This window comes from Acomys russatus, chromosome 13 (assembly GCF_903995435.1).
Source record: "Acomys russatus chromosome 13, mAcoRus1.1, whole genome shotgun sequence".
NCBI lineage: Eukaryota > Metazoa > Chordata > Mammalia > Rodentia > Muridae > Acomys > Acomys russatus.
In genome coordinates this window covers 58397133-58422859 of record NC_067149.1, presented here as the reverse complement: position 1 = coordinate 58422859, position 25727 = coordinate 58397133, and the positions used below count along the sequence as shown (strand labels likewise).

The following is a 25727-nucleotide window of genomic DNA, read 5'->3' as shown; positions in this document are numbered from 1 at the left end:
CTTCAAAGGAGCATTGAAAATTGTGCCGTGATATGGCTCAGGATATTGAGATAATTAAAAATACCACAGTTCTAGGTCTGGTTTCTTTCCTCACTTAGGAATAAACTGTTCTGTGGGGGTGAGGGTTGAGGTTGGAGTTTTAATGAAAAAGTAATTTTTTTCCTTCTTGTACAAAATTTTGTTTTGTTTGTTTGTTTCTTTAACTGGGTAGGAATAAAACAGATGAGGAACCAGGCTACATCAAAAAATGCTGCAAGGGGTTCTGTATTGATATCCTGAAGAAAATTTCTAAGTCTGTGAAGTTCACCTATGACCTTTACCTGGTGACCAATGGCAAACATGGAAAGAAAATCAATGGGACCTGGAATGGCATGATTGGTGAGGTCAGTATCAGGAGGCAAGGTCATGACAAAGTCATCTCCATTGTGCGCTTATGTTTTGTTTAAACATTGTAAAGGTTTATCTTGTGACTTTAACAAAATATACAATAGTAACTGAGGGATGGGGAAAGAGAGGCTCAGCCAGTTACATGCTTGCCTCATAATCACGGTGACCTGAGTTTGATCCCAGAACCCATGTGCTTACAATCCCAGTGCCTGGAAGTCTTCCTTATGCCTATCACTACCCAGTTTAGCTGAATCGATGAGCCCCAGGCCAACAACAGACCCGCAGAGCAGGAGAATGGTATTTTAAAGGATGGTGCCCAAGTTATTGCTGGGCCATGAGATTTTTATTTGTGTGGACTTGCCTTCCAGAATGGTCTAATTGAAACATTGTGCATTTCTCTTTAGGTGGTCATGAAGAGGGCCTACATGGCAGTGGGGTCACTAACTATCAATGAAGAGCGGTCAGAGGTGGTCGATTTTTCTGTGCCCTTCATAGAAACTGGCATCAGTGTCATGGTGTCACGCAGCAATGGGACTGTGTCACCTTCTGCCTTCTTAGGTAAATGAAGTGTTTACTGATGACAGGAAATGAGCTCAAAGGACAAGTTGGAATGAGAAACAACTGCAGGAAGTGGTTTGTCAAGGGCTCAATTCAGACAGGGAATTCATTTGGGAGTATTTATTACTTAAACACACACACACACACACACACACACACACACACACACACACACAAAGTAAGAACACCCAGAAATTGGGGAAGTATGATGCCCTACAAGGAAACACCACTGGAATGGTCATCAGGGCCCCATTTAGTCCCCTTTTCATCACTAAGTGTTCACTTGATCTTGAGCAAGTTTGCTCCATGCTGGAGGTCCATTTTCCTCATCCACAGAGTGTAACATCTCAATTAATTGACTTCTGAGACTTCTTTCTGCTGTAATAATTTCTAAGTCTAGATATCTTTTGTCTTATTTACTGTTTTATTACTGTATGGAGACACCATGAGCAAGGCCACTCATATAAAAGAAAGTCTTTGAGAATTTGCTTAAAAATTCAGAGGGTTAGTCTGTTAGTATCCTGGCAGGAAGCAGGCACAGGGGCACTAGCTGAGAGCTATATATCCTGATCCATAGGCAGCAGGCAGAGAGAGAAAGCCCCTGGGCCCGGTGTGGGCTTTTGAAACCTCAAAGCCTACCTCTAGCCCACTTCTCCAAAAAGGCCACACCTTCTCTAACAAGGCCACACCTCCTCAAACAAGGCCACACCTCCTCCAGCAAGGCCACACCTCTTCCAACAAGGCCACACCTCCTCCAGCAAGGCCACGTCTAATTCTTTCAGTTTATCAACTGGGGACTTAGCACACACATACATGAGTCTCATTCAAACCACCACATCGTCAAAAGACCTATTCATTTTGTAATTATCTTCAGAAATTGACCTTAGGACTAACACACGCAGAAAACTTTTGTTTTCATGTGACTTTTCTGAGATTTTGCCAGCCAGGGCTTGTTGCTTCCGCCTACCCCCTTCTCACCGTCTTCCTCCAAAATTCACCTTAATTTCCCCACTTTCGAGCATTACTCAACTATAAACAGCATTAGATATGATTTAAGACTGGGTGATAAGGTCTTAGATGAGGTGTTTTGTGAGCTCATAACACACTCCATCTTCCCCCAGAGGCTATAGAGCCAAGGGTTGGAAAATAAAATGTCACCTTGAAAACAGAACATTGGGCTAGAAGACAGGAAGCCTCATCTAGTCATAAGCAAGCTACAAGCCTTCTGACTGTCATAATCACTCTGAGGAGAAGAACATTTTTTAAATGAGAATATTAGAAGACACAATGACTGGTCTTTATTTAAACTCTGCATATCAGGAATTAATTTGATTAATATACTACTAAGTGGATTTATAGATTCTCCAAAACTTTTCTATAAGTTGCTTAAGTTTCTTAGCCAATCTTCTTATTCATGATGAAGCAAATTCTGTCCCTACTGATTTACATGCACTGTTACTAGGTCATACACACTGAAGTGTCCATCTTTGTCGCCTCTGGGTATAACTTACTTGCAAGCTTCCTTTATAAGGAAGACGGAAGCATTATGAGACATAGAGTAGGTTCTAGTCTCAATTCTATCTAGTTAGACTTGGAATTCTGGAAATGTTAAACAGAATATCTTCTTCCTGTGAGTGTCTGGAGAAGGATTGGCTCATTAATTATGAGAGAAACAGATGCCAGCGTTCGCTGACTACCAGCCATGTAGGAATGCTTTGGTTATATGAAATCATTGATGTTGTTACTAGGTTCATTGTTAGGCATGACATCTTGGGTGAGTTAAGCCTTTTCCAGGAGTTCTGTGATAAAGCAAGGTGTGGTTGTCATCGTAGCCTGTGTTCTAGCCCACTCTACAACCTGGAGCCATTGTGATGGACAGAGACAAATAAGCGACCTAATGCTGATGGAAGTGCTAGGCAAGGCTTCAGGGTATAGTCTGACTGCCATTTTTTTGAGCGTGAGCGTAGAAAGAACCTTTACTTTTTGTACTTAATTTTCTCCTCTGTAAAATAAATATAGCTACCCCATAATGAAAGACCCATTGAAAGGCTTATGAATAATGATATATGGAGAAGCCCTTTATAAATTGTAGAGATCAATAAAGATGTTTGGTACATTTGTTTGCAGAAAGTTGCCCCGAGCTAGAAGACATTGAGGAGGTGCTGGAGGGGTGGTAACACAGATGGGAAGCTTTCATTCAGTTCTTGGCCAATCACAGGAAGGCATGAAGCCAGGGTGGAATTTTCACCAACTATAGTCAAGGGTGGAGGAGGTTTTCCCCACACCAGAGGAAGCCGACTCAAATGTACCATGTAGGCTTGAGCCCCTGCTGCCACTGAAAGGCTTTGCATTTAACAGTTGGTGTGTTAAGCTCTGCGGCTTTGTAAAGGGTATTTTTAAGTTGATTAAGTGACCCAGGGCTTTTATAATCCCTTTGGAAATTCAATAATAAAGTAGGTTTCAGAGTGGGAAATATATTTTCTAATTTTCAGCCAATTCCCCCCCCCACCCCTTCAACTTCATCTTTATTAATGACTTGGAAGAAGGGGGAAACAGCATGTTAATTCACTTATTATGAGTTTACAATGTGATGTGACAGCTAAAAAGGCCAGAACTATTTTGGGGACACAATTGAGAGGCACTGTATCATGAGGGCAGAATTATGATCATTTTTTCGTGTCTGAGGCATCATAGAGATGGCTTTTGGGATATAGTGTTCAGCAAATGAGTGCAACTAAGCTAAAGAGATTTAACTGAGCCAGACTAGACTTAGCAAATATGATGGAAGGTACTAGAGGAAACGTACATAGGGGAGTCTTGCTCTCTTGTCCAGCCTCAACCAATCAGTACCATTCGTTAGTGATAGGAGACAGGTTGGAGCTGCTTTGTGAGTCACAAACTATGCCTATTTCCCTGTTATCTGCAAAATCTCCACTATGGCAGACACTGTTAGTTAACGTAGATAGTTTTGGTTGTTGTTGTTTGAGACAGGCTTTCTTTGTGTAGCCTTGGCTGTCCTGGAACTCTTTCTACAGACCAGGCTGGCCTCGAACTCATAGAGATTTGCTTGCCTCTGCTTCCCAAGTGCTGGTATTAAAGGTGTGCACCGCCGCAGCCTGGTAGTTACTTTGTTTTGTTTTTTAAACTGGTTGACTTATATTCTCATATCTTTTTTTGTTTGTTTGTTTTTTGAGACAGGGTTTCTCTGTGTAGCCTTGGCTGTCCTAGACTCGCTTTGTAGACCAGGCTGGCCTCGAACTCACAGAGATCCGCCTGCCTCTGCCTCCTGAGTACTGGGATTAAAGGCGTGAGCCACCACGCCCAGCATATTCTCATATCTTAATGATGTCTAGTATGGTATCCCACAACAAGGTAGGCTGGAAAAGTAAATGCAGGCTGGATGGAGGACACTAGGAGTTGTGTGTGGCCACAAGTGAGAACAGGAATGGTTATTCCCTGTATGACAGTATTGCTGAGCTGATTCCACTCTAAAGCAATACCTACATTTATTTGTCAAGAATTGGTCCACAAGATCACAAGCACTCGGGAAGGCTTTTGTGTTTTCTCCTTCATGGTACGACTATGTTGATAAGGACATAAAGCATATCCACTCCTTCCAGCAGCATCGCTCATTGAAACATCCAGGAATGTTTCCAAGAGGGGCAGAAACCTTCCCAATAAACCCAGAAAGGCTTGAGAGAGCACGATGGGGTCTTTATGTATTTGAAATAAAAGGGTCTTTACACATCCAGGAGGAGAATGGGCCGCTTGAGCATCTCTTATGTCTTCCTGAGTCAACCCTGACTCTCTGAGGGCACACAGCGCACTTGTGGCTTTTGCTCCTCTTAAAAGAGGTGTTTGCATTGGGCAGCTGGCTATAGAACTGACGAGCTGTTTGTTCTCTGATCTGACCCTGAGCTCTGTCCGGCTTTTCTTCCCAGAGCCATTCAGCGCTGACGTGTGGGTGATGATGTTTGTGATGCTGCTCATCGTCTCTGCTGTGGCTGTCTTTGTCTTTGAATACTTCAGCCCTGTGGGATACAACAGGTGCCTCGCTGATGGCCGAGGTAAGGCTGCGCGGAACTCCTATGACCTCACCTTTCTCCCCTCTACTCTACCACGCAGAACCATTATACCCATTAGCACTTCTGCCTGTCAGAGTAGCAGTGCCTTAGGGACATGCACTTAAAACGTGTGCTAGATTCTCTCCATCTTCTTTTGGTACATATACGAGCCCCCGGGATCCTGAAGAAGAATGACTGATAATAAAGATGGTTACACATGCATGGGCACTGGTTCCAGGCAACTTATTGGGAGAATTGTTAGGGGGGAAGTCATGCTTTTTCATACACACACAGTAAGCATAAGAAAAGTTAGACTGCCCTGAGGGTACATGAAGACTATTGCGACCATCAGAGCTTCCCATGGTTAAAGGGAGATACTGAGTTACAAAGTGTCCATAGCATGTGTCTCTGACCTAACACCTCTCCCAGGGAGTATGAAAGTGGCATGCTTAAAATAACGTGGACACAGAAGATCAGTTCTCACTTGTAGCTACTATAGAATGGTCTTGTTTTCTGGATAGATGGGCATCAACATGGGCAACTGGCCATATGTTTGAAGTATTTTTGACATGTTTGGAAAGTTCATCAGACTTCTGAAGGAGTCGTGAGAATCTGGGTACATGAAGTTCCTCCAGAATTTCATAAGAGCCCAGGATTAAAACTCTTCTAGAATTCTAGCTACTCTGGAATGTACCACCAAGTGGACAGATTCTTCATCTTGAATAATATGAATTTCATATAGGGCACTTAAAAGGTGCTTGGACCCAATCTACTGATTTACTAAACCTGGGATGAGGCTTAGATAAAATATGTTTCAAAATAGCACTTATTTACCTTGGACGTATTAGAATAACCAGATTCATTCTGTATCTGTTTAATAAGAACCTCTAGGGTGGTCACCAGGCAGCAATGTTCAGTCAATATGCCAGTCATGTTTCGGTGGGATTCACAGTCCAAACTGCGAGCTATTGCTCATTTAGTGGACTTCCAAGTGCTACCCTGCCTTGTATTTTGGTGTATTTTCTGAGGTGGAGTTTTACATGTCTCTATAATACGGTGGGGCCAATGACTTCTCACCTATCTAAAGGCTAGCTTGAAGCAGAGACCTGTATTCTAACCTGAAGGTTCTAGTAAGTAAACCATCTGCGGTTCGCATAAGTGTGGACAAACGTCAACATTGTTAAGAGCCGAAGGTACTGTAGACTGCCTGCTCACCCTGGGGAAAAAAATAGAAACCATAATATACAAACACAGTACAAGAGCCCAGGATTGCTCATCTTATCTTAGGATACTGTCTTTACAGAGGAACTCAGCCCAGTCCCCACTAAGTCTCAAGTCTCCCTAGAGCAGTGCAGCTTGCAAAACTTCATAAACAACTTTCCACGTACACGTCTGCTGCATCAACACAAGTCCACAGGTGCAGCTGTCTGTGCACACTTAGATAACAGGTTCAACCGGCACAGTCCCTGATGATGTAATTGCCTGAGCACATGTCGTCAGGGTCACAGCAAATGTCCCAAGACCTTTGCTAATATATTGGAAAGCGCGGTGGGCAGACATTTGTTTCTGCAGTGGAAGTGTGCACAAAGATCCTAATAACACACACAGTCGTTCCCTAACCAAGCAGGGACACCAGACAAGTCACGCATCCTTGATGGGCAGAGGCCCTAAGATCAGACAGAAGGACATCTGTCAAGAACAGCTACTTATTGTTTTATTCTAGATGTCCATGGCCAGGCCTGAGAGTCAATGGTCTCCTCTCCGGGCTTCTGTGTGCAGAATCCCACTGCTGTAGCATGCCAGTTGGGAAGGGTTGCGTTGGAGGGAGTAGGGCAATCAAATCCATTGTAAAGACATCAGCTGCTAAGGGCTAGAAGCTAAAGGAAACTTAGCTATGAGTACGTTCAATCACCCAGCACTGGGAAAACTGCACATGGAAGTCTATGGCCATGGTAGGAAGGGGTCTCACATGATTCTTGCTGCTGTCTTGAAAGTTAAAATACTTCCTTGATAGGTAATGGTAACATTTAAGAAAAGGGGGGAGGGTCAATGGAACCATATTGAAACAGTTGGCCGTTGTAACTCAATTTTCATGTGAACTTGATGGTCTCTTATATATGCAGATGGGAAGAGTTTGAGTAGGAGAAAGACCTCTCCACACTCCCACGGCTCTGGCTTTGTCTTTAAGAAACCCTCTTCTGCCTTCCCTAGGCTCCCAGAGGGGACACATGCTCCTGAATTGTAAAGCTGTCATTAGAGTGGATCAGTGGAGGGGTTTCCTGCTCTTGTCAGGCACTTTCAACCCTGGGTACTTATAGATTGAAACAGATCCAGTGATTCAGGGTTAACCTTCTTTCCACGTCTTTTATGTTACACCAGAGCCAGGCGGCCCATCTTTCACCATCGGCAAAGCAATTTGGTTACTCTGGGGTCTGGTGTTTAACAACTCCGTACCTGTGCAGAACCCAAAGGGGACCACGTCCAAGATCATGGTGTCAGTGTGGGCCTTCTTTGCTGTCATTTTCCTGGCCAGCTACACTGCCAACTTAGCAGCCTTCATGATCCAAGAGGAGTATGTGGACCAGGTTTCTGGCCTGAGTGACAAGAAGGTAAGAGACCCATTAAAAACCTCCCATCTTTCTCTATCCTGTCCTGAGCCATACTCAAAGTTCTCGTGAACCTGGTAATTTTCTAAATGTTTAGAATCAACGGCTCTTTCTTGTGTTTTCTTCAACTGGGACATGTGCACAGAAGCTGGGTTCCCTACCGAATTAATACTCCTTCACGCTTGCCTTCTGAGTCCTAAAAGGTTGTCACAAGGGAGCCCTGGGCTGCAAATAAGGGGCTTGGTATGCTAGCAGGTTCTCCGAGTACATAGCAGCTCTTGTTAGATGCAGTTGGGTGGCCTCTCAGCTCAGGGTTGCTTATTTGCTGTGTTATTAGAGGGTTGCCCCTGTGTACCCACACTGGGCATACTAGAGCGTTACATCTCATTTTCTTCCTGGCAGTGTTCAGTTGTGGGCTCTCCCTTTGTTTCTCAGCGCACTCGTGTGTTCCTAGGGCTGGGCAGAAGGGTTGTTCACATTACATCTTGGAGAGAAGTGCTATTGAATGCATGGTCGCCCCTGTGTGGTGCAGATGAGTGGGTTGCTCCCATACCAATGGCGGTCCTCCCCATCCGCCTGGCATTGGAGAGAGGAAGGGAGGCATCTACTGGTCTCCATCTTTCCGGGCTGAGGGACACAAAACCTGCTCTAAATGCATGGAGCCATGTAGGTCAGCCTGAAGCATGCCAGTTTCCATGGGAAAATTGTCCCCCAGGAAATGCGACAACCATGATGGTCTGAGACTAGAAGGGCTGTGTTGGCAGTGTGTCTGGAAAAGCTTGAGCCCAAAGAATTTTGCATTCTTTCACTTGCAACACATTTCCTGGTTTTGAATTAAAAAAAAAAAAATTAGAAAGTGACTTTCTATTTCCACTTCCAGGATGAAGCCCTGTTAGAGAGATGGATGTATGTTCAGACCAATGGGTGGGGGTCTTTAGGAGAAGATACTGTCTTGGCCCCTGGGCCAGTTCCTCACTCCATGATTCTTCATTCACCAAGGATTCGCAGAAGAGTATGAGAAAGAGAAACAGTTCCTTGAAGGGATTTCACGGTGTGTTTTGTGTGCATATGCTTGTCTGTGTGAGAGTGCCTGTGCACATGGGTATGTGCATATGTGAGTGTCTGTGTGTGAAAGAGAAACACACTAATATTCACTGCTTATATGGGATATGTTATATGTTTTGGTTTATCTTATTTGTCTTCCTTTTGATTTACTTTTCTTTAAATTATTTTTATTTCTTTTTATTTAAATTTAAAAATGTTTTCTCTTTCATCTAATGTCCTTCTCCCTTCCTAAAGCATCACTTACTGCTCTAACCCATAACTTATTACACATCTATTTCTATGTTCATTCATTTATTACTTGATTCATTTTTATACCTCCCTCTTGCTTTGGTTCCATCATGAGCATCCTTTGTCATTATGGTGCTAAGTAGGGTTTGAGGTAGACAGCTTTCATCCCTCCTCCCTACCAACCTTCACCACTGTCTCCACTTGACCTTGATATACATTAGGTAGGCCGCATCCATCCTAAATCGTGGCTGTACCAGAATCTCACTTGTCAGAGATATGGTACTCTGGTTGTCATCAAAATGTGGCCAAATCATGGGAACATGTCACCTTGCATTGATTTGGAAAAGGTGTAGTGGATCAGACTCCCAAGCATGGATTGGCCATAATTGGCAAGTTCATGTCACTATGCATCAACATGGCAACAGAATGGTGAGTCACAGCACTTTTTGACACTGTCAGTTGCCATGTGATGATAACGTACTATATTTGCTTATTGTTTTCTTCAGATGTCTCTACTAATTTCTCCCAACACTGTGTTTGTCTCTCTCATACCTTCATTTCACCCAGAAACAATCTGGAATGTGTTTGTTCTATTTGAACTAAAAATAGTTGAGATAGGGAGGAAGGGTTTTCCTTCCCTTATGGCCATCCTAGGCTACTTATAGCAGAGAAAACGTGAGCCTGTCTATCATACTGTTGTTTTCCCAGAAATTAGATCACATCAGTAATTTTACATATAATAAACACAGCTGCTTGATTTTCCCCTAATGTGGCTTCCATGCCCTTTATGAAGACTGCCAGCTCTCCAGTGTCTCTTGCCAAGGCTTGCATCCTGCATCCTAGGCATCCTTAACTCTTCATCATGCTTGACCATGGCTCATCCAGGAATCTGCCTTGGAGATTTTTCTTCCCAGTTCTCACTTGCTAGACTGCTACCTTTAACTAAAGCAAACCCAGATTAGAGATCGTTTACCTGTGGAACTCTCCCAGGCTGATCTGGGCAGATCATCAGGCTCCTTTTCATGACAATTACTCAGGCCTTTATTATAACATGCCTTCCATGTTCTGTACAATAATCTTAAGACTCATATATAATAGTATTTCTCTCTATGAATGCTACCGTCAACATTATTTGGTCATTACTAGAACAACAAAATAAAAGGTCCATGTGAGCATGGAGAAAGAATCCATGTGTTTATGAGCCTCCTATGCCCACAGTGGATGCAGTACTACAGGGAAATAAAGCCACAATACAGAGGAGACTTCAGCAGCTGCTTAATCTAGAAAGGATGGGAATGGTTATCTGCTGTATTTCAGAACATCACAAGTGACAAAATAGTAAATTACAAGCATCCCACCAGAAAGTGTCAACATAATCTACATAATTATAGAAAACATTTAAGTAACTAATGACATATGACTGCATATTAGTGTCAGGAACAGTTATAAAATTCAGAGGAGAGTGTTTTGAAAGTATACTTAAAATGTCAAAATTCATATTAGCTTTACTTCAAAACAGCCAAAGAAAACAAAATCTTGGGACTGGCATGGTAATACACATGAGAAAGCATATTATTTTAATTTAGGAAAAGGAAAATAATGGATGCATTGAAATAATATTATTGAGAGTAGAAATGAGATGATTTGTAAGAATTTTTTTCCAATGAAATCACATTTCCGTCAAGGAAAATAACATTCACCGTGGAGAGGGGTTTTGAAGCTTGTTCGGACATATTATCTGTGTCATTCGAATCAACTGGTAAACACCTCAGAATGACAATGTGAAGCTATCCGTAGCTCTTACATTTATAGCTTAAGAAATGGTCCTCACTATTTAGGCAAGAAGAAGAGGTGTGCTGAGATTTCACTTGAGGATACCTCTTTCTGTGCTGCGCCTCCTGCACACCCTCTCTTTGTTTGTAGTGCACAGTGGTAAACCCAAAACTATCACATGATGTAATAAAACGTGGATAGGCAAGCCTTCTGACAACCCTACTGTACGTTCCTTCAGACACCCGGGTGGGAGGGAGGTGTAAGGAAGTTTCTGGCATCTTTTTCCTGTGAACGATGAGCCCATAGTGATTGTCCCTATGTTTCTCACCTGTCCAGATGGATGTTCTATTTTTCTGTCTGCCAAACATAGTATGAAGGGGATAGACATCCACCCACAGTACTTGCTGGGTGCTAGGTACATCACCTTTGCCGTATATGTATGTGCTCTTCATATGACCTTTTATCCAGGAGTGATTATTCCCATTTCCCATAAGGACACTGCAACTCTGAGAAGCTTAGGCACTCCCCTGAAGTCACACACATCATGTGACAGAGCCAAGCAACAAACCCTGAGTCCTTGATTCTCAAACTATTCTCCCAGGATGCCTCCCCTGTAGAGGATCCTACACAAAGTTATAACACGGGCTAAGATTAATATACTAGTTTATTTCTTATTGCAGTGACAAAACAGCTAGGAAGAGGAACATAAGGAGGGAAGGGTTTATTCCAGCTCATGGGAAGGGATGCAGTTGGTCATGGTAAGGGAAGCACAGCACGGCACAAGGAGGAGACCGCAATGGCTTGCCACACTGCTTCAGCACTCAGGGGGCAGAGAACAAACAGGAAGTAGGCGGTGGAGCTTCAAGCCCCGCCTCCAACAATTCACTTCCGCCAAGGAGGCACCATTTACTAAGGATCCCAAAACACTGAGATGGTTTTGGTAGCAGCTGGTAGAGCCATGCCTGCCTCTGCTCTAGTTAATTCTTATTTAATTCTCTACCCTTTTATTAACTGGCTGTTTTGGGTCTACTTGACCCAGCTTTTCTCAGGGCACATTATATCACCACTGATCTTACTACTGTTGATAAAGATCACCACTGTTATTGTTACTGATGATACTTCAGCACTCTCTTGGCTAACACTTTTTTTCAGCTCCTTTTAAGCCAGGCATAATGCCAAACACGTCGCAGAGACGGTCTTGTGTAATGGTATCGTTAATATCTTTATCTGTAGATGAGGCGATTGAAGCTTAGAGGTTAAGTAATGTGCCTTTACAGTATTCTCAGCCCCCATATCACCCCCACTAGCGTGCCACACTATTTAGAATCTGATGCTTTTTCTAGTTAATCACCCTTTTCCTACCTCCCCCATATACCTTATCAAAGTTTAACAAGCTAAATCGTTTCCCTGCACTAAAAATTAAGCTATCTAATTAATTAAGCCATAATAATTTAGATAGTAATCTAACATTTGCACTTGTTTGATAAATCTTTCAAACGCATCATTTAAATAGACAATAACAGTGATTTTTCAGTACTTGGGAAGGCTAATGACTTTCAAATTGACTTTAGCCTGGACATAAAGCAAACACTGACCTTTACGCCATCGTTGGATGGCAGCAAATGGCGGTGCCAGGAGAGAGAAGGATCGCTGATGGAGGCAGTGGGGTGAGGTTGGATTTAAGGGAAGCTGTGGGAGACAGAGATGGCTGAGGCCACAGCAGGCTGCCTGAGTGGCTACTGAGTCCCTTGGGATTTCTGGCGACATTCTGCTTCATACATTCCAACCACTGCTGTCATACCCTCGAGTTATATTTTGCAGGTTATTTCCTGAAGGAGCTAGAAAAACTTCATTGACAACCCGTACACCTATGCAGACAGTAGCAGTCTTTGCCCACGCAGCATTGGTAGGCAAGTGTTCTACCCTGGCTCAGTGTCCTCGGGCCTGCATGCAACAATGGAAGAACAGCAAGGATGGCCACATAACATGAGTGAGGACCCTTAGCTTTTCTAAGTAGAGAATGACTCTGGGTTTCTGCAGTATTTCATTGAGTCTGGAAGCTACTGTGTCTCTTTTTGGCATCAAGGCAAGTAATATGGGTTGAATGTCCCCTGCCAAACTCAGGTTGAAATGAAACTAACATTGTAGCAGGATTAAAGTGTGATCAGGTTATGAGGGCTCTGCCCTATGAATGGACTAATGTCACTATCTTGGAAGTGGACTAGTTGCCATAGCCCGGCTTTGTTATGGATGTAAGTTTGGTTTTCTCAGATGTCTTCCTCTCTGCTGTCATGTGCACTGGCTTCCTCACAATGCGATGCTCTCGGCCATGTTTTGACACAACTGGAAGGCCTTTCCCAAGTACTGATGGCATGTCCCAAGCTTGCTAGCTTCTAGGACAACAGAGAATACATTTCTTTATAAATTACCAAGCCTGTAATAGTCTGTTCTAGTAACAGTAGGGCATGACCTTTAAGTCAACATACAAACAAACAAACAAACGCACAAACCGGAGGGAGAGCAGTTTCCTGATGAGCATTTTTATAGGGCCTACCATCCTGAAACAACTAGATGTCAGTGAGTTTAACGTGAGGAAACGGGGCCATGATGTCCATCCTACAAATGTATTTTCCTTGCTCTATTAACTTTAGGCTGAAAGCCAGCAGGAGACAGCTAACCTCAAACCAGATCTGTCACACCCTGGCTCTGCCTGAGACCATCTTGGTCAAATCATTGGAATACTGGGCTAAGAATAGCTTAGTAGAAACATCAGGCATGACTAATGAGCCAAATCACTAACAATGAGGGCCTGGGTTGGACATCCAGGTAGGTGAGCAAAATGCAAGGTATGGGCCATGCATACGAGTCCTCTGGGGCTGTTAAAGGGCATGCCTTTTTTTTAAAACTGTCTTTAAGATTTTTAATAAAGTATTTATTTATTTATTTATTTATTTATAGCCAGGGTTTCATGTGTCTGGCTTCCAACCCATTATGTTGCTGAGCCTGGCCTTGATCCTCCTGCCCTCCACCTGCCAAATTCTAGGGTTACAAATGTGTGTCACCACCCCTAACAACATGTCCTTTGGGAAAAGCTGATAGAGAATATTTCTTCTGGAAATGGTGGGTGAATAGAAGTCCTCCCATCCTAGGAGCATATTGGAGTACAAAATCCACAGGGTCAAGGAAGGAACATCTGGTTTTTTTTTTTTTCCTCCCTCTTAATTGTCAGAGCCAAGCCAATGGTTTTCATGGACCACCGTCCCACGGCAAGCCTATCTTTTCCCTGTCAGCATAACCCCTGCTCAAATGAGTCCAGAATAAACCAAAGCTCTCAGGCTGAAGGTGAACCAGTATTCACCACTGGGCTGCCGGGGGGGGCGGGGGGGCTTCCAAGCCTTCTTTTTCACCCATTTTCTGTGTGTCCCTCCACATATCACCCTTTTAGCTGCCTTTCTTCTAGCAGCCAATGACATCTCCCGCCCCCCCCCCCCCAATTCCTCATCTCTGAGTTCTGCTGTCCCAGCAGGGCACTGAGGAGGCATGAAGGTGCAATGAAAAAGACAGATCCACAACCCAGCCTTTACACCCAGGGAATGCTGACCCAATTTAGAAAAAGAGGGCCTTTGCAGACATAATGAAGACTTAGACATGAGATCACCCTGGGTGGTTAAGGTGGGTGTTCAAGCTGATGACAACAATTCCCACAAGCTAACTGCAGAGCTCTTTGGCACAGAAGGGAAGAACAAGACCACAGAGTGACGTAACTGAGACTGAAGGGATGCTCACAGGCACTAGAAGCTGGAAGAGGTGAGGGCTGGGCTCTCCCATGGGCCTCTAAAAAAAATATTATGGCACAGATGACAACCTGTAGAACTTATGGGAAGACATTTATGCTTGTGACCACCCATGTGGCAGCTACAGGAAGCTAACACACAGTCACTGACGGCTTTTTCTAGAGCCTGCGCTTTGAGCTGCTTTTACCCTTTGGACTTGAGGTTTTCTCCTCTTAGCTTCGACTCCTGTACTCAGTCATATGACCCTATCCTTATGCAGCCAGCATTTCTCACAGCAGGATTTGATGCTCCTTTGCGTAGGATTCACCTAACGCCCTGGAGATACTGTGTTAGCCTGAGAAAGCAGCCTTTTAGCTGGTACATTTTTAGGGCAATAGGAAGGGACCTAAGTGGCATCATGTGCTCCTTTGTGTTGTGTCCTCGGTCCTGATTAATTCCATTCTCTGCCCATATGATCTGTGAAGCCCGACATGAGGTCGTTGTCAGGAGTGACTGAAGGGCTGTTTCTATGAGATGTATCACCTTGACACTTGCTTTGTGCTAAGAGCCGTTATTAACGCGCTTTCCTCATATTTTGGTTTACGGCATGTAGTTCATGTCCCAGACCTGGAGGAACTTCATTAGGTCATTAAGTCCATATAACTCCCTCTTCATCAAAAACACAGGAATACACACACACACACACACACACACACACACACACACACACACACACACACACACACACACACCACACACACCTGGGTAATCACAAAGCTGTGTAAAGATTGCAGGTCTCCTGTATATAACGAATGTAAGCTGAAACATGTCACATGTCACCTCAGGTCGATTGTCTCTCTCTCGCTCAGAATAAAGAACACAGCTTTGCTTCATCCAGCTGATATTAGTGGAGCTATGTTTTCAAAAAGTAAAGGGAAATGAAACTAAAGAAGGAAGGAAAACAGGGAGGAAGGAAAAGTAGAGGGAGAGAGGGGAAAGTGGTCTCTGTGGCAGAAGAGGAGGAAGGCAGAGGCTGCAGAGAAAAACCATTTGGACCCAATCTTGGGCTAGATCTGAGGAGTTATTCTTTAGAAAAGTATCCTTATATAAGATACTAGATGACCAGGGGCTCCCAGGAGCTGGGAATTTTTTTAATGTAATTATGCAAACTAGCATTAACACTCGCTCACTGTTTTCCCACCTGAATCGAATTGAACTGAGGCCAAAAAATGAAAACCAGTAGCAGGCAGCTCCCACTTCTGGCTGAAGGAAGTGAAAACCCATGTACACTTGCCAGCCTTGGTGGGAGAAGCCGGAAGTCCTGGGACCCTTGGGGGTCACTGAGCATGTCTGTGACTTCCGTGTGGAGTAGCTCCGCCCCCAGCTTGGGATGACCAAGTACCTGTGCATCTCTCTGAGCATTGCTTTTCTGGATAGACTGGTCTCCAGTTCTCAGGGAACAGAGCTGCTCAGTTGAGCTGAGTGTCTCAGGCACTTTCTTCATTCGGAAGTGTATTTACATGAAAGGGAAACAAGCCTGTCCTCCAACATCCTTTCCTCTCTGACTAAAAACAAAAATTAAAAATAATTGTTTTAATCCCAGGAGACTGAGCTTACTAAATCTCAGCTTGTAGGTACAAACGAATTAAGAATTAGTGTTTCCCTTCTGAGTAACTAAGTTTGAGTCCTCTGAGACAAATTAATGCAGCATGAAAATTTATACATGGCCAAAGGCATCAATCCTAGAGTGAATCAGGCTTTATAGATGCCAGAATTATATCCACAGTCTAAGTTAGTGCCTGGTCGGGTTCTGGGTTTTTGTGGATGATGTTTCAGCCTTGCCACCTTCCACACGTGCCCGGCTATAAAGGTGACACGAGTAGGGAAGGCTCTCAGTGAATTGTGTGTGGCCTGTTACCTTTTGGAGCCTTTCTGCCTACGTTACTGGGCATGTTGGGGCCCAAGACTGCCTGGGACTGGGAAGCCAGGCCACTTCATTCACAAGATTTCCTTTCCAGCATGGGTCATGGAGAATCAAGACTATTCACGCTCTGTAAACCTTGGAGTCTCAGACTTTTCTTCTCCATGTATTTTAATCAAGTCCGATTTGGGCAAGAGTCTTCATTCAGAGCTTCAGGGACACTGGCATCAGGGCAGTCCTATCTTGAGAACAGGAAGAGAGGGCAAGATACTGAGCAGGCGGACTCCCTGGTGGAGGAGGCAACTCCAGTTTTCAGAAGACTCGGGAGAGGTAACTCGTGTGCTCAAGTGTTGACTTGCAGACATGATGAGCTGAGACCAGCTCCCAAAGCCTACATGTGAAAAGCAGACATGTGCTTATAATCCCAACACTGGAGAGGCAGAGCCAGGGCCAGCCAGCCTAACCTTCTAGGTCATCAAGTGACCCTGTCCCAAAAAATATTTGAACAGCACCCAAGGGACAAGATGTAAGGTTGTTCTCTGGCCTGTGTGTGTATACCTAATACACACACACACACACACACACACACACACACACAAAACTGCACCAAAAAACTGTCACAGGAAAGCAGGGCTCCTAGCAGAACATAACAACACAATTCCTTGGGGACCTTTTCTCACAAGATGGGACTCTGTGCCACTGTCTGGGTCCAGGGGCCCCAGGTTCCGATTACACATCTGCCAGTGACAAACCGAGGAAAACCAAAGCTCCTTTGGGGAGAAAATAGCCATGGGGAAGTGCTTTACAGGGTACCCTCCCCCGGTGCTTCCAGGCCAACAGGAAGCACTCAGAGCAGAAAGATGCAAGGACTGTCATTCAGCAGAGAAATGCTGGGAGTGATGGAGTAACCAGCTGTACCGAGTGGGTCCGTAAGCCAATCTTCCCTCAGAGAGTGTCCCTGGAGAGCCCTTGAACTTTCCTGGCAGGAAGTAAATAAATAAATATCAGATGCCTATAATGCTCATGGGGAAGCACTTTCCCCGTCAACGTCAACTTCACCTTCTGTCACTACTACCTGGCACATCTCAGAGATCAGAATATAGGATCAATCATAGCAGAATTCATGTGTAGTAATAGCTATTGCTAGGACCAACTGGGCCAAACCAACTCACTTTTCACTGCCCTTATGATCATACTTAGTGAACATATCCCATACAAGGCCAATTGTTACAGACTTTCTGGCCATAAAGCAGTGACTTTAACACCCGTAAGAAAGATAGATCGTCCCCCAGCTTAGGTGTACAGCAAGTGTGTTTGGCCTTTGATCATTCTAGGCTAGGAGTCCTCCCAGCCAGCCCTTGCCCTTTATCTGTGCGCGAACAGCATCTTGGCTTTTCCCGTGTTTCTCACTTTATGGTCAGAGATGCATTGAGTGACAAGAAGGACCATACTTTCCTCTCCTCGGTGACGCCTGTTCTTAATCTAACAAAGAACACAGATGACTCTCAGGAGCCTTCCCTTTACTGGAAACAAAAGAGAGGAAGGATTGGGGAGGAAAACAATGCCCCCTGCCCTATCCTTCTGTCCTCTTCTGCAGAGAGGAGTAAAGAATAAAGGGTGAGTTAAGGACATTGCCTCTGAAGTTCCGTGACAAGGGGCCCTCAAGTGCTTAAGGCTGAATGCCGCCTTGATATAAAAGCCCCTAATAAATGCTTAATTCTATAAAACCTCCTCACATACCTCCCAGCTGATCACTAGCACCACAGAGCTTTCCTAATGCTGTACAAGTTGCAGAAGTGTTTTTGCAAGAACTGATTGCCAAGAGACCCTGAGACTCAGCCATTGTCAGAGGGAGATGTTGAGCTGGCTGTTAACCTGGTACTGAAAAAAAGGAGGCTGCAATTTCTTTTTTTTTTAAATACATTTTATAAATTTATTCATATTACATCTCAATTGTTATCCCATCCCTTGTATCCTCCCGTGTCTCCCTCCCTCCCATTTCCCCCCCCCCCCCCCCCGAGGAAAGCAACAGCAGCAACAACCGAAGAGCTTCAGACTCTCCCATCATGAGAGTAGCCAGCAGAGAGAGAGAGAGAGAGAGAGAGAGAGAGAGAGAGAGAGAGAGAGAGAGAGAGAGAGAGAGGTCGTGCCTGTGCCATTCAGTCACTCATTTGCTTGGAGCATGCTCTATGCAGTAAAAGGGTGATTTATTCCCCAGTAGTCGCATGGTAATTTTGACTGCCTTACCTTGTCCTAACACTTCATAGGCGCCTCGTGAGTCCAAATTATAGTTGTGCCTGTTACCTCCAAAGCATTGAACAGAGGCTTTTAAGCATAATTGTCAGCCTGGTATTCTGAGCTGGACATGCCGCAAGGTAGACATTCTGTAGGGCGGTGAGTGGCATTGCTGTGAGGGAGCCACCACCATGGTGGCCTGTGGGGCAGGGACCATGGCTGTAAGGTGGCTTCAGCTCCTATTTGGAAGTGCTCTGGAAGCACTCATCGTCCAGTAGTCACATGGACCAGGCAGTATCTCTCAAGGTGATAAGTGTGTAGTTGTGGAGCCTTTTCATTTCCAGCCACTCAAGTGGTACCGGCTAGTTACACGTGAACTACTGCATAAACAGGAAAAGATACAGGGCTCAGTGAAGAGAAGGAGTCACTGAAAGAAGTAGTTCCCAAAGCAACCTGTCATCTGGGCTGATTGGTCTGAGTGACAACCATTTTCCTGGAACCATATAGTGGTTACTTATGCATAGCTATGACCAAAAATCTGGTTTTTAGAGGACTCTGTATTTATTTGGTTGCTCGGTTGGTCCCATGTTTTTAATGGCAGAACATAATCTACTGGTGAACAGGAGAGAGGATTTGGGGTTCAGGGTGGCTCTTAGTCCTTTGGCTAACTTGCCACAAACACTGTATAAGCACACCATGAGATGTGCTTTAGGACTCTCCTGGATGCTTCTAAATAAAGCCACATTGACAACCAAAATCACCATCACAAATGCTTTTGTGCACTTAAAATTCTGGTTTAAATCTTTCCATGAAAGCAATTTTAAGCTGTCTCTTAAAATACATTTTAATACAAAGCATTTATATTGGGAAAATGGAATTATCCTTTACTCGTATGTCACTGAGACACTTCTCCCGATCATCTCCCTGTTAAGCCTGAGATCCTTCAGATGGAAAGAACAAGAATCTTGATTTTGTAGACACAACCGTGTAGGAAAACAGACACTGTTTGGTTTGGGATCCAGAACTAAATAAGACATCACCACAATGGCCCAGGAAATAGACATGCGTCCTGACAGTGAGGGTCATGGCTGGGCCCTTGGAAGACAAGGGCTGTCCCTAGTGACTGCCTACCTTTATTAAAAGATGAATGTTGCTAGAACAGAAGCCAGTACTAACACTCGGCTCCTCCTCTCTGATGGCAGAAATTGCCCTTAATTAGCTACCCGTTTGCAGTATTGTTTCACTGGGAGAAGCGTGTTAGTGTTTCTCAGCAGCTGACTTAGAGATGAACCACTGAGAATGGTATGTATGTTCTTAGCTTGGAGCCTGTGGAAAAGTGCATTGCAAACCCACAAATGAGTTAGCGTTTGTGTTGTGTTGTATGAACAATCACGGCCCCATCCACAATAGCCACTGTTATGAAACCACATTGATAAAGACGCCAGAGAGCTCACCCATCAATCGTGACCCATGGGTGACACTCAGAGAAGTGCTTCGCATTTTTCTGCTTAGTTTACTTTTTCTCCCAAACTTCTTAGGCAGATGCTGCACTGAGGAGAAAGACAAGGCAAGAGGCCCTCTGGCCTTCCTCCATTCCTGAACCTTCTGGAGCCTCCTTCCCAGTTGGCAAAGTAGGGATTGAACTGTATCCCACATGCTAGGCTTTGTGGCAATTTAAGATTTATTACTTGTCACGTGATCGGAACTGTACCTCGTGCATACTAAGTCCTCAGTTCATATTAGTGCTGTGTGCTATCTGCAACCCCAGCTTTTTCCCCTAAAGCCACCGGACCTCTCAGTCAGTTCATCCTTAGCCCATGCTGCTTAGGTTGGGCTAGCTGGCATGTCTGAATAATAGGATACTACCAGGAGGATGTCCTTGAAACGGGTGACAGGAACTAACCATTGCTTCTCAGTCTCACCACTCACTTGTCTTTCACTCATTCCTCAGAGAGAGCCTAAAGTGGGCAGGTCTTTGTGAACAGTGTCACTGACCTCTGGACCTAAGGAAGGGTTTGTTCTGCACAAGGTTAAAGAAGGGATACTGTCTATCATGATGGGGACAGCATGGTGGCAGGAGCGTGAGGTGGCTGGTGACATTGCTTCCACACGCAGGAGCCAAGATTGTGTCTTTCCACACAATCTTTTTCAGGAGGGCTTAACTGAGTAGTTCTCAACTTGTGGGTCACGACCCCCTTGGGAGTTGAACGACCCTCTCAGAGGGGTCAAATACCAGATATCCTGCATATCCAGATACTGACACTGTGATTCATAGCAGTAGGAAAATTACAGTTATGAAGTAGCAGTGAAAATGGTTTTCTAGTTGGGAGTCACCACTACATGAGGAACGGTATTAAGGGGCCACAGCATTAGGAAGGTGGAGAACCACTGGCTTAGCCGATGTCGTTCTTCCCAGATGCTCTAGAAGAGATCAGCCCAACATCTGTACTTATCTCACTGTCTCCCTGGGAACTGGTCCTAACCTTCATAAAACCCTTACTGAGTCTGGAGGCTTAGATCTGCCAAAACCCTGCCTCCCCAACCTTCATAGATGAATTGATCACCCTTTGTATTATTTACCTGAATTTTTTTTTTTTGCTTAAGACTGTGTATTCTCTGCATTTAATATGTTGCCTAGAATACAGAGGACACCTAGTACATAGATACTTAATATATAGATGATACTTAGTATATGGATGATACCTGCTATATAGAACCAACTCGCTCCGCGTATGCTTATTGGGTGGTTATTAGTGACCTTTGAGTGGAGCTGCCTAAGTAAGCAAAGGAGATGCTCAACTACACTTGAACCTCGGGGAATATGATTTTAATATAAATATAGCTCAAAAGTACATGGAGATCCTTTTGTGATGTAGCCAAGACATGCAGAACGACAGTACAGTGAGGAAAACAGACACTGAGTTCCAAAGGCATAGGATGGGCCAAGTGTGGTGGCTTAGGAGACAGAGCAGGAGGATGGAGTTCCAGGTCAGCCTTGTCTACATAATGAGTTTAATCACACCCTGCACATGGGAGAGCTAGACAGGATAACAAATGCCATTTCAGAGGCGTTTCCTTGGGTATTCCTTTCCTTGCTAAACAAGGAAACAAACAAAAATAGCTGGCGGGTGGTGGCACACACCTTTAATTCCAGCCTAAGGAGACAGAGGCAGGCAGATCTCTGAGTTCAAGGTCAGCCTGGTCTACTTAGTTTGTTCCAAAACAGCCATAGCTATACAGAGAATCCTTGTCTTAACAAACAAACAAACAAAACAAAACATAAAACAACAAAAAGTAGACAAAACCAGAAAGAGTCAACGTTTCATGCTAAGACTAGCTCTCCTCACTTTCAGTTCTTTAATGACCTAATCTTTAATTGTTTTCTATGAATCAAAATTCAGTTATAAATTACAAAAAAGAATACATCATGTTCCTAACACCCTTGAACAGGCACCACTGGCCCAACCACATCCTTGCCTTCCTCCATTTTGGTCTTTAACTTTCCATTAAGAAGCAGTATTCCACCCCAGATACATGTCACAGGTGGTCCACTAGAGTTCCATGTTCTTTCTTGACCTGTTTTTTGGCAACAGTTTTGTGTTCCTCCTTGCTGTGGCCCATGGTGACAGTTTCTTTGCATGTGTTCTACCTGAACATCATCCTTTTAATATTCGCCCTCCTCATCCTGACCTTCTATTTTTATGTGTGTTGCAATTTGAAAGTAAAACAACCCCCATCCCCCACCATCCCCAGAAAGTATGTGTGTTTAAACCCTGGATCACTAGCTGGTGTCTAAAGTTTGCGGAACCTTTAGAAGTACAGTCTTACTGACTAAAATGACTTACTGGGGCTGGCTTTGAGGTTTAGAAGTGTGGGCCCCACTTCCTGTTCTCCACTTGTGACTGTGGAAGCAGTGTGACCTGCCATCTCAGGCGGCTGACACCTTGCCTTCTGTACCACGATGACCACACCCTTTCTTAAACTATGAGCTGAAGTGGCTTTTGTAGGGTATTGCTTCTTAGCAAGAAGGAAAGGAACTAATAGAAGGTAATTCTCTGTTGCAAGTACCATATTTCTTTGTCAAGGGATTGCAGAGAAGACAGTCTGCTTTAAAATTATTGAGGAAACTGAAAACCAGAAGCCAATTAATAGAATGGGGGGAGAGGGCAGGGAGTGCTCTGGAAGAGGCTGTGAAGAGGCTTGTTTTTCTGTCTGGGGACACAGCTTGATGACAGAGCACTTGCCTACCTCTCCAGTTTAATCCAATGTTGTCAGCAGTCATTCAGATGAGAGAGTGTTTTCCACCCATTCCCTGGAGAGAGAGAGAGAGAGAGAGAGAGAGAGAGAGAGAGAGAGAGAGAGAGAGAGAGAGAGAGAGAGAGAGAGAGAAGGAAATAGAATGCTTTCTGTGTGTCTGTCAAGTTACCTCAACTTAACTGTTTATTGCTACCCTTTTCACTAACCATCCTGCTCACCTTACTTCATAAGGATCCTTTTGTTTTTTTTTTTGTTTTGTTTTGTTTTTTTTTTAAGTCCTGGAACTGGTACCTACGCCAGCACTCATCATTAAGCCATGGCTCTCTTCAAAGCCTATCCTGGCTCTGTCTCTCATTCTATTAATTAGCTTCTGGTTTGTGAGTTCACAATTCAAGTCCAGCTTCTCTGCAGTCCATTGATAGAGGAACCTGATGCGCATCACTTGGACCCATTAAAGGATCTGGCCGCTGATCTCCTAATAGAATCATCGTATCACAGGGTTTGATGAAGAAGTCTTCTCGTTAATGAGGATATTGCTTTCTCAGTTGGGTCTTTAAAATATGTGTGTGAAATGGACTTATCTAGATAATCTTCCCAGGATTAGTGGTCAATCAAAGTGGTCTGCCCTGCAGCAAGCCAATCCTGTCAGGTCATGTGCTTCCTCTAAACAAAGTATTTTCCCCAAGCCTGGAATGACTCAGGACTTCAGTGTTGTGTGGAGAATCTAAGTGTATTTTAATGTTTCTCTAATATAAACTCAAAGCTTTTCTGAGAACTCACTCCAGGCTATGAGGAAGATTTAAAGGGGGGGGCACTTCCAGGTGGCATATTGTGATCAGCAAGAGCTTCCAAGGATGCAGAATCCAGACCTCAGGCCACCAAGTGCACATATGGTGTATAATTTGAGATGCTGGAGACATAGCCCAGCGGTAGATTGCTTACGTAGCATGCTCAGGGTCCTAAATACTTCTGTGGGGAAAAAGATTTAAAATCTAGGAGAGGTCCTAAGCTAAATGTATTCTTCCCCACTTTTCTTATACATAACAGAAATCACATCATACATAGCATGGTGCACTGCTATTTGAGCTATTTCCACTACTTTGCCTCTCTTTCTAGACTATAGCCTCAGTGAAGGCAAGAGTTTATTGGAAGAATGAATGGATGGATGGATGGATGGATGGATGGATGGATGGATGGATAGATGGATGGATGAATGGATGGATGAGAAGACAGTTCTTAAGCTCATTTAGTGTTCACAGTATAAGGCAAAGCCATCCAGTCTTTATAGCTGTTTGAATGTGAGAAATATTTTCATAGCAAATGGCTGTAGAGAAAAAAGGGAAGGTAATGCAGATGAGAAATAGTTGACATTTACCATGCCAGATAGAGTTTTCACGCCTTTTAGCTTCTCCTCCTGTCAAGCCACCTAAATTGGGCAGACATTTAAGAAGGAATCTGAATAAGTGGGGTCTCCAACCGGGCTGTTCTTTTGGCTTGGCAGATCTTAAACTGCAATGTTCTTCCAGGATCTATTTGGGGAGATGTTAGACCTCTTCAGAGCTTCTCATTATCACCTGTCTCCTATTTGTGAATAGTAGAGTAGGTCCCCTTGGTATTCTGGTTGTTGTGCTTGCATTGTTCCCTGAAAGGAGAAAGCCCACTTCTCAACCAGACAAGTGTTTGCAAAGCACCCACCATTGTCCCTTGCATCACTTGTAGCAAAAGTCAGCCAACCCCAATGAACTGTTTACACTTTCCACTTTCAGAGTGGCTGGGGAACAAGTGACGTCAAAGCAGGCCCAAATAAAGGCATTATTAAATGTACTCGTAGTTTCTTAGATTTTCTAGGAGAAGTTCATACCAAACATTATTTCTTAAATTTTCCGTGATCTTTTGTATCTAAATTCCAACATAGCTTCCATATCTATATACCCTGATATGTTGTCAGTATTGACTGAATATATTTGGATACATGATATCAATGAAAGTAAAATATGTCATGAATTTATAGTTTAGAATGACTTTCCACCCCTAGTCACTAGGGAATGTTGACTTCCATCCCCCTAACACCCTGACTGCTGATACCTCTGCAGCAGCGACCTTCTAATAATGTATTAGAACTGGAGATCCTCCTTGGGTGACCTAGGCATGGGAACTTTACTTAGTTCTCAGGGACTGAGGAGCTGAAGTCTCCACTTTTCTTTGTCATCAAGATTCTCCCTCATTTCTCGAGCAGCTCAGACACCTGTGACATATGCTGAGGCAACAGAAAAAGGATGGGAGGGGACACAAATAGAGAAGGCTTTTCACTCTCAGACAGGTGATCACTTCCTCTCGGCTTTTCTTTCTTCCCCTCTGCACTATAGAAGTGATTCAGACCCTGTTTCTTCAGCACTGTTTCACAGTTCATGAGTGTATACGGAGGAATAACGGGTAGTCTGAAAAAAAGACCCAAGACAGAATAAGTCCAGGACAAGTGTGTCAAAGTTAAAGCAGTTTTTTGTTGTTGTTGTTGTTGTTTTGTTTTGTTTTGTTTTTGGTTGGTTGGTTTTGTTTTGCTGAAGAGTTTTCAGAGCCCTGCCTGTCCTTTGAGGTTCTTTGTGAGGCCTAGAGGGTTGCAGTGTGCCTGGTAGCATCACTAGGCCACCTTGTGGCTCTGACATTCTTTCAGTCGTGCCGTCTCTGTGTAGAGCCAACTTTATTGGCCAAAGGAAGAAGTCCTGTTGTGTTATTTAAACATGATCATAATGTGGCAGGCATGCAAATGCTTTCATTTCCATTTGAAACCTACTGACCAGATGGATTGCCAGGACAGCAGGCCTGTGTGCCTGTCCCCTGACCCACCCCTCCTCTGATCATC

General features: G+C 44.0%; 1 protein-coding gene across 3 annotated transcripts in view; it reads left to right on the top strand.

Moving 5' to 3' along the window:
* Positions 1 to 25727, top strand: part of Grin2b (glutamate ionotropic receptor NMDA type subunit 2B) — a 454116-nt gene that overhangs the window by 389291 nt on the left and 39098 nt on the right. For all 3 annotated transcript variants that reach the window (XM_051155469.1, XM_051155468.1, XM_051155467.1), the window contains exons 6-9: positions 212 to 383; positions 792 to 945; positions 4887 to 5012; positions 7389 to 7618. In XM_051155469.1, coding sequence (XP_051011426.1) covers positions 212 to 383; positions 792 to 945; positions 4887 to 5012; positions 7389 to 7618 — 682 coding nt within the window. The remainder of the gene's footprint in view (positions 1 to 211; positions 384 to 791; positions 946 to 4886; positions 5013 to 7388; positions 7619 to 25727) is intronic.